This window comes from Uranotaenia lowii, chromosome 2 (genome assembly GCF_029784155.1).
Source record: "Uranotaenia lowii strain MFRU-FL chromosome 2, ASM2978415v1, whole genome shotgun sequence".
Taxonomy (NCBI): Eukaryota; Metazoa; Arthropoda; class Insecta; order Diptera; family Culicidae; genus Uranotaenia; species Uranotaenia lowii.
Genome location: NC_073692.1, coordinates 392,854,548 through 392,869,676, shown reverse-complemented (window position 1 = coordinate 392,869,676; position 15,129 = coordinate 392,854,548). Strand labels below are relative to the sequence as shown.

The 15,129-nt window shown below is 37.3% G+C and overlaps 1 protein-coding gene across 1 annotated transcript in view; it reads right to left on the bottom strand.

Annotated features, from left to right (window-relative positions):
- Positions 1–12,020: 12,020 nt before the first annotated feature.
- Positions 12,021–15,129, bottom strand: part of LOC129747565 (MOXD1 homolog 2-like) — a 61,563-nt gene continuing 58,454 nt past the window's right edge. Inside the window, exons 6-7 of the mRNA XM_055741845.1 lie at positions 14,087–14,914; positions 12,021–13,194 (exon numbers count right to left, since the gene is read on the bottom strand). Of these exons, the coding sequence (XP_055597820.1) occupies positions 12,838–13,194; positions 14,087–14,914 (1,185 nt within the window). The 3' untranslated portion in view covers positions 12,021–12,837. The remainder of the gene's footprint in view (positions 13,195–14,086; positions 14,915–15,129) is intronic.

Genomic DNA, 15,129 nt, shown 5'->3' with positions numbered 1-15,129 from the left:
TGGGTATGATTATTAACCCTCATCCGCATTAGATTTCATTACCCCAATCAGCACTTGTGGTGTCAATTTGACACCACAAGCTCAAATCGTTATAACTTTTGGCGTGTTAGACCGATTTAAACAAAACTTACATCAAAAGAAACCTTGTAATGTCAGTGAAATATGTTTAGAACATTATATATAGCTAAAGTTACTAGTTTTCTCGTTATTCAGCATGAAAGAAAAGAAACCCGAAAAAACATGCCTCACGAAAACTGCTGTAGTTCATATTTTACACGTCCAAAAAAATATTTGTCTTATGCATATGAAAGCTGAAGTTAATGCCTACATCATGAAGACATGAAATATTTTTTTAAATTTTTTTTAATGAAATGGTCACAAAAAGTTCAAAAAAGTGGTCTAAAAAATCTACTTTTCATTCGATTGCCGGTAAATATTGTTTGAGCGATAGTAGAGTTTTGAAAAAAATATGACTACAAAATGTATTAAAATTCCAACATTTTGCTAATATTAGATTTTTGATGCAACAAAAATTGAATTTACTGGAATTTTTCAAAATTCACTACTTTGCGCGATTTTTTTACAAATTGAAATTTCATCTGTTTTTGTGGTCCACCGTCAGGTTGTACCCGGATTATCAGTGCTTTTACTTTGTTTGGACCAACCAAGAGTATATTCATTGGAAAGCACATTTAATCTTCATTCTAGTGAGGTGCTGCAATTCACGCTGTGAGATTTCACAAAAATATGAAAATTATAAACGTAAAATCATTCCTGAATTTCTAGAACTACAAGCACCTCGTCCAGGAAAACGTGTTTGTTTGCTCTCCGAGTAGGTACGGTGGGTGGTTATTCGGGCAGAGAGCGAAGCCGACAAACGAAATAATGATTTAATGATTTTTGTATTTTGAAGCTTCTGAAAAAAGTTACAAGCCTTCAAACTTGCAATGGTGTCAAAATGACACCCTGTTTTGTCCCGCGTTAGTTAGGGAAACAAGGGGAGTGATATCTCGATCGAACGATCCGGTCAAGTTGGGAGTCTAACTAAGATTAATTTTATTATCCATTTCTTAAACCTACATTCGGGTGGCGACCTACACGTAGCTTACGCGTAGTCAGCATAAACAAACATCGGACGATCGAAGTACAGTTTCCTTTTGCTTGTGTCAGCATAAAGGACTGAACCTTGGACCGTCGCGATAGAATGATCGCATGGGCGTAGCTAGTGGGGGCATCCACCACACGCCCTTTCTTATAAAATTTAAAAATTATGCTATTGTTTAATTTTTAAATTAAGTTTAAAGTTGTTATAGTCTTCTTCTTATTTATAGTAGTATAATAAGCAATAAATTGATTTGTTGATAAGTTGTTACTAATTGATATTGTTATTGATTACATTGAGATATTGTTTCTTGAACTGTTAATGCAAAAACTAATATTGTATAAATATATTTAACTGAAGATCATCTAGTGTTTCGAATAAAGTGTTACAATGATTTATTATGGTGAATTACAATTATGGTTTATTGTTATTATTACTATTATTATTATTAGTATTATTTTCTAAACATCCACCACACGTCCTATATATGGTTTTACTCTACATTTGTGTACAAAATCTTGTTTTCCTTGAATTGAAATTTTTATGTTTGGATCTAAATCTTCCAATACTTGGTATGGACCTACATATATATTTTCCATCTTGGACCCAGTTTCATTTTTTAATAACACTAAGTCTCCTTTGTTAAAATTCATTTGTTTCGCCAAGTTGTTGAATTTTTCAACTCGTTTTATTTTCTCTTGTATTATTTTGTCCCTGATTGCTTGTTGCGAAGATTTCAATTTAATTTTTAAAATTTTTGAATAATCCTCAATGTCATATATTGGGTCAACTGTCTCGGCGTCAGATAGGTTTGATGGCAAATTACAGATTTTACCGAAAACTAGCTCAAATGGTGTTTTGTTTGTCGTTGTGTGGACTGTAGTATTGAACGCAAACTGGTAGTATTTTAACCAACTGTCCCAATACAAGGGTGATTTCTCACTATATATACGTAAGAAATTTCCCAAGTTTTTATGAGAATTTTCTAGTCCACCGATTGTTTCGTGGTGATATGCTGTTGAATTCAGTTTTTCTATTTCGAGTAATTTGCATATATCCGAAAATAGATTCGACATGAATTCTTTGCCTCTATCTGTTACGATTCTTTTTGGAATCCCATAGTTTAAAACAATGGTTTCTACAAAAGCTTTCGCTACCGTTTCTGTCTCTTTGTTTTTAATGGCTGTTGCCGTAATAAACTTTGTCAGGTCGCATTGCGTTGTTAATATATATCGGTTACCTTCTGCACTAGGCAGTAAAGGACCAACAAGATCTAAGTAAATTATTTCAAACGCAGTTTCAGCTGTTGTTGTGATTATCATTGGTGTTTTGGGTTTATTTATGATTCTGTTTTTCTGGCATAACTGGCACGAATCAATGAAAACTTTGATATCTTTTTTCATATTCTTCCAATAGAATCTTTGCTGGATAGTGTGCAGAGTTCTATTGATGCCTGCATGGCCTGCCGTTGGTAGGACATGATAGTCGTTCATTATTATCTTTTTCTGTATGTCTTCTTTTATCACTTTTATGTGTTCCCCTATAATAATTATATCCGGTATATCCTTCATTTTTATTTCATGGATATTTTCCATAAGATGTTGAGCGCTCTTTTTTCTTTTTAATAGTATGCATACGTTCATTTTTAAATTTTTTATATAATCCGCTACCTTTTTCATTACTCCCCGTAGGTGAGTTAACGTTTGAGTTTGCGGTATTCTTATTTTTTGTGGGGTTATTTCAATTTCTTTTATATTTGGACATACTTCCATTTCCATATATTCCACATTTGACTCTTGAGGCTGATCAGTTCCTTCCGTGTCAGTGGTTTCTTTGATTTGTTTTGATTTTGACCGTGTTATCATTGTCATTGTTGTTTCTGTCATAGTTTTTAGATCGGAAATCGAAATGCGTGATAACGCGTCCGCTATCACATTATTTCTTCCGGGAATATAATTAATTTGAAAATCGTACTCCTCAAGTGCCAACCGAAATTTGGTTAGTCTACTTGAAGGATCTGTTAAAGAAAACAGGTAAACTAATGGCCTGTGATCAGTATGAACAATAAACTTTCTTCCGTAAAGGTACGGTCGGAAATGTCTGATTGCCCACACTAAAGCCAACAGTTCCTTCTCTATAGTTGGATATCTAGTCTCAGCCTGGTTTAAGGATTTACTAGCATATGCAACCGGTCTGCCATTTCCATTGGAAAGAACTGCACCAATTGCATACCCAGATGCATCCGTATGTAACGTAAAGGTATTATTTTTACCAAAATCAGGAAAATCAAGTACAGGTGGATTTATAAATTTTTCTCTTAAAGTATTGAAGGCTTCATTGCATTCAATGCTCCAATTGAATTGTGTATTCTTTCTTGTTAGAAGATTTAGTGGTGCGCATATTGCTGCAAAATTTCTAACATGTTTGCGATAATAATTCGCAAACGCTACGAAACGCTTCACCTCGTCCGCATTTTTCGGAATAGGCCATTTTTTCACTGCTTCTATTTTAGCAGGATCGGGCTTTATTCCTTCAGCGGATATAAAGTGTCCTAAGTAGATTAACTCTGTTTTAAAGAAATTACATTTCTTAGGATTCAATTTTAGATTGACTTTTCGAAGTTTTTCAAAAACTGCGATGAGGTTCCTATTGTGTTCCTCAATTGACTTACCAAAGACAATAATGTCATCTAAATAGACAAGACATTTTGTCATATCTAACCCTGACATCGCTATCGTCATTAGACGGGAAAATGATGAGGGGCTTATTTTGAGACCCATCGGCAGTCTCGTCATTTGATACTGTCCGGATGGTGTCGAAAAAGCTGTCACTGGTCTATCTTCTGGACGTAGGGTGCATTGATAGTATCCTTGTGACAAGTCTAAATGCGAAAAATAACGAGCACCTGAAAGTGTATCGATTATGTCTTCAATATTAGGTAAAGGGAATTTATCATCCTCAATTACCGTATTTAGCTTCCTGTAATCTATAACAAGTCTCCACTTTTTCTTGTCATTTGCAGATTTTTTGGGCACTAGCAATATTGGACTATTCCATGCGGAAGTGGCCTTTTCAATAATTTGGTTCTTTACCATCTTTTGAATTTGCTTTTCTACTTCCGACTTTTGCATTTGCGGCAATTTATAGGGTTTACTATAAATTGGCTGGGCTTCTTTATTTATTTTAACCACTGGACTGTAGATATCTGTTACAGTCAGATTGTCGTTTTCAAGACAAAATATATCAGCATATTTTGTGCAAATTTGTTCCATATGCTGTTTCTCTGTTTTTGGCAAAAGACTCAAATCCAATTCTTTGAAAAGCTGTTGGATTCTGTCTGACTTATCATTCTTATAATCCATCGCCAGTATCAAATACTCACTGGCTGGCTTGATTGTTGGTTTCAGATTTGAAATTTGAACTGGTTTGTTTTTAACATTGATCATTCGTATGGGTATTTTTCCGTTTGACGGTTGTACAATAGCATTTGCAACAAATACTTGTGGTTGTATTTCCTCATTCAATACAACACACGTTTCAAAAAAATTAGTTTCGATGTATCTAACAATTTCCGTTCTAGCCGGTATTGTAAAATACTCGTGATTTGGGTTTTTGAGTTCCATCTTCATTCTTGCGAAATCAATGTTTGCTCCGAACTCCTTAAGGAAATTTGTACCAATTAAACCATTAACTGTATCCGGTAAACTCTCTATTATATTAAATTTAATGGGATATTCTACAGAATTGTATCCTACAAAAGTTTCAACGTATCCCAGCGTGCTGGTAACTCCGTTTACACCACTTATTTCCAATGTTTGTGAATTATTTATATTGAAAATTTCAGGGAGACATCTTTTGTCCAAAATACAACAAGATGCTCCACTGTCAATTATTAGTTCTACTTCTTTACCAAATAATAAAAATTTTACTCTGAGAGCCTTTTTCGCATTAAAATTAGCGAAAAAGATCAATCAGATTGGCTTCTTCCCTTTCTCGTTCTTGTCTTTGGGGTTGTGGTTGTTGTTGTTGAATTTGTTGTTGTTGTCCTTCGGCAATGTTTGCCATGTGTGGACCGTTTCGACCTCTTCGATTATTCCCTCTTTGGTTTTGGTTGCTATGGTTATTTCCATAGTTGTTATTGTTGTAACCACGGTTGTAGTTGGTATAATGGTTACCTCTTCCACGGTATCCATTATTCCCTCTGTAGGAACCATGTCCCCTAGGGTGGCCTCTGCCTCTCCATTGATTTTGTCCATTGCCTCTATATGACGGTTTTCCGGTTGTGCACCAGAGTGCCATTAGAGTGTCAACACTGTTTTCCTGATGGGGTGTTGCTTGACACTCCAGAGCATCTGAAACCGCTTTGTTTAAAGTTGTCGGGTTTCGTGCTCTTAAGAAAAATTTGACCGATGGGTCCTTAAGTCCATCGGTAAATGCTTGTACAGCAATTGGCTGTACAATATTTGTAGATGCCGCTTCATTTGCGAACGTACCCATAGATACGTGCGCTGCAGCTAGCTTGGCAGAGAGTTGTTCAATTTCGGTTCCAAAATCCGATATCGACTTTGCATTCTGCTTTTTGGTCATCATTTCTTTTTCTATAGCCTTCGGCGTTACTCGAATTGTGAATTTTTTCTTTAATGCTTCTACAGCTTCCGCGATTGTAGTTGCATTGTCAATTGCTCCATGGGCTGCGCCCACGAGCGTTGTTTTTAAAAATTTAAGGGTTGTCACTTCTGCGACCCCTTCTGAGTAGTCGCTCAATAACTCCACACTTTCGATCCAATTTTGAAGTTTTATGGCGGTGCCATCGAATGGCTTTACCACCTTTATCGCTAAGCTAAGGTCAAGTTTGGGCGGCATTATTGCTTTTCCTGGCATTATTTCTAAAAATACAGTTTCTACTTACGATTATTATTATTATTTTTTTTTTTTTCTGTCTTTCATTTCTCTTCATTTGTTCTCTTCCTCTGTTGGTTGTTTTCGTTTTCCATGTTTTGTTTTTCTGTTTGTTGTTTGTTCCTAAAAGTCGAAATATTATTTTAGCTTTTTGACTACTCTATACATTAAAAACATTATTTTAAATTTTTTTTTTTTTTTTTTTTTTAAATTAAACATATAGATACTTATCTAGATCCGGTTCCCATTCTGAGGTACGTTTCCAACGTCCCCATCAATTCTCTGTAGTCCCCCAGGAGCGATTCCCTCAGGGCTCCGGTTGTTTACTGTTGACATTCAAATCGGCCATACTAGACGAGTACTCGGCTTCGATCTCCCAGCTTTGCCGATATACAGTCGCTTGATTGTGTGGTGCGGCAGCCGTGATGTCCATATTCACAGGATGATTTGCTTTTTCACTCAGCACACACTTCTCAGAACTTCCACTTTAACAATATCGGGTGCAAAGATTTAACGTCTTATTATTCTTATTATTCCAGCTGCACTCGTGTTGGTTGGCTTTGCTGGATATCCCGTAGGCGTGCCACGGTGTATCGCGAATGTGCTTTAAGAAGCACGTAGCTAATTAAAGCAGCGGCAATCACTACCAACGCCCAAGCGATGGTTGAATGTTCTTTGGAAGTGTTCTGCGCGACGACGGTTTCGTCAGCAGAGAACCACCCCATATTTAGGCTTTATTTATTATAAAAGTCACATACATGAACTGCTCACTTTTCTCTCTTGTTAAACAATTGTAGATGGTTATTTTCATCAATTTCCGTCCCGCACAGGTAATGCGCTTCACTTCGATGCTGCTATCTACATTGAAATGAACTGCTCACTTTTCACTCTTGTTAAACAATTGTAGATGGTTATTTTCATCAATTTCCGTCCCGCACAGGTAATGCGCTTCACTTCGATGCTGCTATCTACATTGAAATGAACTGCTCACTTTTCACTCTTGTTAAACAATTGTAGATGGTTATTTTCATCAATTTCCGTCCCGCACAGGTAATGCGCTTCACTTCGATGCTGCTATCTACATTGAACTTGTACACTTTGTGCTAATTCTGGCCTGGATCGCCATGTTTTGTCCCGCGTTAGTTAGGGAAACAAGGGGAGTGATATCTCGATCGAACGATCCGGTCAAGTTGGGAGTCTAACTAAGATTAATTTTATTATCCATTTCTTAAACCTACATTCGGGTGGCGACCTACACGTAGCTTACGCGTAGTCAGCATAAACAAACATCGGACGATCGAAGTACAGTTTCCTTTTGCTTGTGTCAGCATAAAGGACTGAACCTTGGACCGTCGCGATAGAATGATCGCATGGGCGTAGCTAGTGGGGGCATCCACCACAACCCTAATGCGGATGAGGGTTAAAGATCACGACCTCCATTCAGCAGGAGGTGAAAGAAAGAACAGGGGAGGGGGCTCTCTTATCAGTTTTTAGCATAAATCTAGAACATATCAAGCAAAAACAACCATATTTTTTAAATTAGATTGTTTGCGTACGATTAATTTGGGCCCTCCCAGCTCAGGGTGAAGTTTAAAGAAACAGATCTTTAACACAAATTTATAGCTCAAGATTCAAAAAAAATAGTTTCAGTCATCTTTGTTTTGCAGTTCAAAACTCCAGCTGCAGGTCTCATTTTATAGCGGTTGCTTTAGAATTAGGCTATAATTTGATTTAAAATAATGCCAACAAAACAATAAAAATTTGAATAATTTCTGAAAATACTATTTGTTTTTGAAAGGTGTTGCAAAGCACACCGGGTCAGCTAGTAGACTATAAATTTTCAAAAAAAAACAAATCGTATGGTGACTCACCGACCAAATATTTTAATTTTGCCTGGAAATGACTTAGAAAAGGCTTATTTTTTTATTTTATGAAAAAATAGAGTGTTTTTTTTTCTTTTTAACATCTTCCGAAAACACACCGTGAGTTACTTCTGCTCTCGTTTGTAAATTTGTTAAAATTAACATAATAGAAATCTCAGTAGCTTTCAAACGTCAAATGAAGTGAATGCAAATAATAAGACGTTTCAAACTGAAAATTTAATTTCTACATAGTATTTTTATAAGTAATTGTTTGTCAAAAGTATTACAAAACATTTTATTTTTAACTTTACAAATTCACAAGTTTGACCAAAATACGAAAATTTGAACATCACACAAATATTTTTATTACTGGGAACTCACGGAAAAAATGACAGTTTTTCATATTTTGGTAATTGCATGAGCTTGATCCAGTTCTATATTTTTCATCACTTTTTTTTCCTTTTTTGCAGTAAATTTTCGCTGGAGTTTGTTTTTATTTCTTCAAATTCGTGCCATTAATTGAAAATTTTTAATTTATCCGTATTTTCCTAAATTTTCGAAAATGTTTGGAATAATCGTAAAGTACTCAAGGTTTACAAACTGTAATTCATAATTTTCAGAATAAATGAATACCACTTATTTGAACAAAACAAAAAGTGAATTTAGAAAAGCAAATAAAAGTTCCTACATTGGCACCCACTAAATTAGTGAATTTAGAAGGCTCAGCTTAAAAAAAATGTTCCAGGCCCTCTGAAGAATCTTTTAAACCAACAGTTCGCTAATGAGAGGAAGTTTCTTTTTTATTGTTTTGAAACTTTATCTATATATATAAAAAGCAATTTCTGTATGTTTGTTTGTTTGTTTGTTTGTTTGTTTGTTTGTTTGTTTGTCCTCTATAGACTCAGCCGTCTTAAGAGCTAGAGAGCTGAAATTTGGCATGGATGCTCATTAGGACCAGGAAAGATGAAAAATGTTTTCAGATTTTCGGATGACCCCTTTTGAAGGGGGTCGTCCATAGAAGACAAATATTGTTTCCGCGATATTGACGTTACTTTTCGTCGAATCGTGTTGAAAATTTGCACATGCGTGTTTTGAAAGACGAGCAATCGATTTCAGGTGTTAAATTTTGTGTAAGGGGTCAGCCAAAGGGGTCGTCCATATAAACTGTTCACTGTTTTAGCGATATTGACGTTATTATACATATGATTCAGATGAAAATTGGTACACGATAGTTTTGAGAGACGTTCAATCGATTTCAGGTATCAAATTCAGTTTAAGGGGCCGGTAAAAGGGGTCGTCCATATTAAATTTTCAGTAACTTAGTGATATTGACGTTTTTATACATCGGATTGGGATGAAAATTTGCACATAGGAGTTATTAAGGACAAACAATTGATTTCACTTATCCAAATTACAAACAGGGGTCGGCCAAAGGGGTCGTCCATATTAACTTTTCACTGTTAATGCGATATTGTCGTTATTATACATCGGATTCAGATGAAAATTGGTACACGAGAGTTTTGAGGGACAAGCAATGGATTTCTGGTTTGAAATTCAGTGTAAGGGGTCGGCAAAGGGGGTCGTCCATATAAACCTTTCAATATTTTTGCAATATCGTCGTTATTTGACATCGGATTGGGATGAAAATTTGCACACGGTAGTTTTCGGGGACGGGCAATCGATTTCAGATGTCAAATGTTTTGCCAGGGGTCGACGAAAGGGGTCGCATAGCATAGCATAGCATAGGGTGACTACACACATCTTGCATTGGCACGAGGTACAACTGATAATCAAGAGCAACGCAAGATGCCAAAATGAGTATCTGGATTCAATATTCATTCCAAGTGCTGCTCTTTAAGATCAGTGTGGTACCATGATGCACACCGTGACAAGTCAATGTAATCATAGAAGGGATTATCTGAAACAGCAAAAATAACTCTTTAGGTGCAGAGAACTCATACGACCCATAACCAGGGGTCGATGAAAGGGATCGCCTATATTAATTATTTTTTCACTGTTTTTAACAATATTGACGTTATTATGCACTGGATTGCTTTGAAAATTTGCAAACGGGAGTTTTGAGAGAAGGGCAATCAATTTCAAATATCAAAGATTGTATCAGAGGCCATCGAAAGGGGTTTGACTTTGTGGCAATAATTGCGTTGTTATGCAAGGATCGAGTCGAAATTTATACACGGGGTTTTTTGGCACGGTAAATTGATTCCTGATTTCAAATTTAGTAGCAGACGACAGAAAAAGTGATCGTCCAATATTTTTGCAATTATTACTTAACAATGAATTAGGAAGTGCATCTGAAAAATGCTTGGCAATCGATTTTTATACAAACTGTTTATGGCATTTTCCAAGTTGAACGCGAAACGGAGTTCGTATGGGATCAGCTAGTAGCTTTATAAAAGTCACATTTTTTTTAACATATTCAAGTTTACAACAAAGAGTACTGATATCAAAACTTAAGTTTGTTTTTCTTATGATTTTCATATGATTGATTGATATTTTTGAAATGATTTTAATGTCATGGGGAACATGAACCAAAATCAAAAAAGTTTGAATGTCAAAGCATACGAAAACGAAAAAAAAATTTTTTAACTGTTGAATTTCGACTCGGAAAATAAAATAACGATTCTGAATTCCGAATTTTGCTTGCAATCCCTGATCCGATATCAAACATTTATTTTTGACTGCCTTGTGAATTTTTCACGGTTTCAGATCTTAATTCCCGGATTTTCCTGGTTTTTCCCAGGTCGATTTTCAATTCCCGGTTTTGTGGCCAGCCTTATTTAAGCAACCAATAAAACTTATTGAAGCCAGTTTTTACAGAAATCTGCTTAATTAGGACTGCAGCATTAGACTGAGCCGATTTAGGGTCATTTTTGAATTTCTCAAACCCTGAGGTCTGAAAAGCTACGTTTTGGTTCAAAAGTCATCCATGGTTTTTTGCAGAATTTTTAAGTAACGTTTACTTGAGCAATTTGTAACTTTTAGGTTTTTATGGGAAAATTGAATATTTTGTACTCGAAAATCAACATCATTTTTGTTTTTTATGTGGAACCGCGTCGGCTATGAGTTTTTGTGCCAATTTAAAAATTCTAATTGCCAATTTATAAAGACATACCTGTGCTAAACATTTAATAACTTTTTTTACAGTCTTCGACAAAGTTTTTCGGCGGAAAATTTCCTATTGATAATTTATAAATTGGCACTAAAACTTTAAGCAGGCTCAGTTCCACAGAAGAAACTTCTGTTATGATGGAAAAAAGAGAAATATTTGGTTGACTGCTTTAAGCCCCTCTCTTGTCTCAAAGTTTTGATCATATTTTTGTTTGACTTTGCGAGTTTGAGCTTGAGAAAGATCTTACGGAAATATCCAACGGTTAAAATTGTAGAACTTTTAACTAAAATTATCACGTTTCTCGCCCCTCGACCAGGTTTCAAATGGACAAATTTCATTTTTTCAACATTATCGCAAACAGTTTAATTTTAAAAATTCTTATTTTTCTAACGACCATCCACAGTTTGTGAAATTGGTTGACCATCTCCTGAAAACCATCTGAACCACGTTGGTTGGAAAAGTAGGTGCAAAAATTGAATAGATGACACAGATGTCTCTCACCAAAAATTTAGCTTTTTAAATGAAGTGACTATCACATAAAAATAATCCTATGGATACATTTTCACATCAATCCTTCTATTTTTTTTAGGAAACTGCACACAACAGTGTTTGTTTTGTTGTAAGTTGATTGAGAACTGACCATCTCATTATACTCACCTGTGTTCGACTTCCCATAATTTAATTTCATATCTAAAAAAAACTGCAAAACCACGTGTAGAGCTTTTATAGACGACATTCCACAGGTTTTTCTTCAAAATTTATCTAGACAAGTTGTTATGCAGGTCCATTTCATTGCCATGAGATTTTCGAAAAATACGAAAAATTTTACCCGAATCGTTTACAAATCGAAATATCATTATATTTCAAAAGTAACAAATTAATTTCAGCTTTCAGCAATAGTTTCCTGTGATATGTTTTCTCAAAAAGACGTACAAAGTGGAAAATCCAAAAAGACCTTACCGCAAGACTATGCAGATAATTAATTAATGGACAATATTTTCGGATATTGAAACCACAATTCGAAGGATTAATTTTCAACCATTTTATCAATTTATTATTAGTCCTATTTGTCTGTACAGAAAATAATACATTGAATTGCATTTTCTAAGGTGTGTATCGAATATATACAATTAAAAATTTACAATTTCAACAACTGGCTCAATGTATCTCGAACTGAGGAAACCTAAAAACGCGCTTCTTTCGCCTTTTCTACACCTTCCGCTTCTCTAATACCATATTTATTCTCTTTGTTTTGTTTTTAAATATTTCTTCACGTTATATCTATTTTTACAAAAATCTTACTCTCGGATCCTTCTTTTCTCCGATTTTTTTCTCCACATTTAAATACTATGCAACAGAATCTGTTCAAATGACTAGCGGCTTCGTAGAAAACCGAACACCAAAAAAAGACTACCTGCGTGATTGATTTTTTCGTCTCTATCTTCCATCTGATTCTCCTTTCCTTCAATCAATGCGCAGCAAACGGTTTAAAAACTGTACAAAAATATGTGTGTTTGCCTTCCCCGACTTCTACTTTCACGATTGTGGATTCACCTTCGGTTAAGTTTGGTCCCTACCTGGCTTTGGACTAATGTCGGCCACCTCGGTCGGAAACAGTCTTATATTTTCTATGGTCTCTCCTCTATGGGCAGGTTTCACGAGTTTCTACACTCACTGTGGATTGTGTGTTTCGATTTTGTCAACGCGTTTTCTCTCTTTCGGTTTTTCTAAAATTATTCTTTCTTTATAGTTACATATTTGTATAGAATATCACTACGACCCCGAGAGCAGGAGCAGGGTTCGGATTGCTAACTCGAATGGTGTCTTCTGCTGAAGGAGGAATCTCACCACAGCACCAGGGCCTGCCCTATCCGGACCGTGTTGATGAAGATGACGAAGAGGGCCACTCGGGACACGATGGCTCCGGACGCGGCCATCAGGGAACCCATCCCGGAGGAGCTGCGGATCGATTTGCTTCGGGCGGCACCCTCGATGACGTTGTTGCTTTCGTCCTCATCGTCCCCGGGACCTAGCAGGGTCCAGCCCGGAAGATGGGCACTGGTTTCCCGTTCCGTTACGAATCGGTTGACGCTGTTGGCCCCCAGACTGTTCGAAACGGTGGTCACTGAGGCGCCACAGGTTGGCGTGGGGCGCCAGATCCGGGTTAGGTTTGGCGCGTAGGCGTCCATGTTGTCGGTGCCCTGCAGAGAAAAAAAAGAAAAAAACTGTCATAAGAAAATGCACAATGAAAGTCAAGTGGAAAAAAACACACACCAAAAAGGAGGGAAATCAATCGTTTAAAAAAGTTCACCCCGGAAAACTCATCATCCTTTATCAACTTGTAAAACGTTGTCCGAGTTTAGACCCAATTGATGATAAATTCAATAACCTCTCACCGTTTCCGGCGCTCGCGTTTGACGATGGGAAACTTTGGAGCCGCTCGAATTGAATAGTTTTCCAAACGAAACGAAAAAAAAAAATTACGAACCAACCTTCCCTTGGCTTTGGATAAGCCCGAAATGCAAGGAACCGTAAAACCTCAATATTTGCATGAAATTGATTTATAAAGCACTTTGCCAAACTATTGTATAATAAATAATCCTCTTTAGGGAAATTTGGACCCTAGTTGCCGTTAGCTGCTTTTTGATTTGGTTGGATTGAAACAAAACTTCTTCAATGATGAAGCTGGAGATGGTGAATGGCAGGGGGGGAAGTTTTCAATTTTTTCCTCTCATTTTTCCACTTGAATGGAAAACTAAAATTTTCGGTTCCCTTTTGGGGAGACTGTATGGTTTCGTTCGGAAAGTTTCGTTGCTCTCCCTTTCAGAGTGGGTTTTTCTTTGGAGCTGCCCAGAGCAAAAAAAACTTAACAGCTTAATGATGGATCCATATCAAAGGCTAACGACGAGGGGAGACACAAATTAGGTCAAGATGCTCGAAGGGATTGAAAGTTCTGTTATGGTTTCTCCCAGTGTTTCTGATCCCCGTTTCCGTTTGATCTTTTCTTTTGTATCGGATTGATTAGGTCGGTTGTTCTATGGGTGTGTGGGTGTTGTGGTTTCGATGCAACTTTTGATTAAAATTCAAACTTACCGGAATGGGTGTGTTCCGGGCGCTCCAGCAAAGTGGCTTGAAGGCACCCTTCCGTATCACGTACTGGAAGGCGTTGAAGTTGACCCTCCAATCGTAGGAAAGAAGGCGTTCCTCCAGGGTCATGCCGGCGATTTCCGGCGGAGAAGCGATCCGAATGGGATTGGCTCCTGCGGCCAGCTCGTTGATTCCGACGGCATGGAGCACCGTCGGCAGACTAGGGATCGAGTGGCAGGAGGTCAGCTCTTTCTGACGCGGATAGTAAAGACTTAGTACCAAACAGGTTTCATCCCGGGAAGTGTATCCCCCGAGAGCAATCGTTTTCCTCGAGGTACTATCATATGTACACTCGGCAATCAATCGATCTCCCGGAAGTGCCTTAACCGGACTGTGCAACTTCCGGAACTCCTGATAGTTGGCGTCAGCGTTCAAGTCGTGAGCAATCGGAGGCAACTCCTCCCGATAACGAATCTGCCTCAGCCTAACCTGCTTTCCCATGTGGCTTGTTTGCATCATCACAGCAAAAATGTTAATTCCTGGCCGAGGGAAAGCCCGCTGAGTACACTCCTCGATACAGTGACCCTCGGAAATTACCCTTTCCTGACCCGGAGGAATAATGTGCCTCCAATTGGGCTGAATCCCCACCGACAGGACTCCGGCGTCGTGTTTTCGCAGAATCGTCGAGTAGTACAGCCGCAGCCCGGAGTTGTCCATCCGGGGGCGCATATCGATCGAATTGCTCTGGAATCCCATGTAGTGCGTTTCCATCATGTAGAAACGGGCCTGGTACGAATCTAGCGGGTAGCCGGCCTCCAGCGGGAAGGTGAAACCCTGTTGGAAAAAAGGAGAAAAAAATTGTTTTAAAGTACCATACTTGAAACTCTTAAGAGAAAGGCACAAAGCCAAACAACAAATCAAGCTCTTTGGGTCAGCTGAAAAACTTGAAAAAAAACTAATAATTGTCTAAAATGTCAAATGTGTCAAAACTGTCAAAAATGAGGAAACAATCAAAAATATAAAAATGTCAAAAATCTCCAAAACTTCAA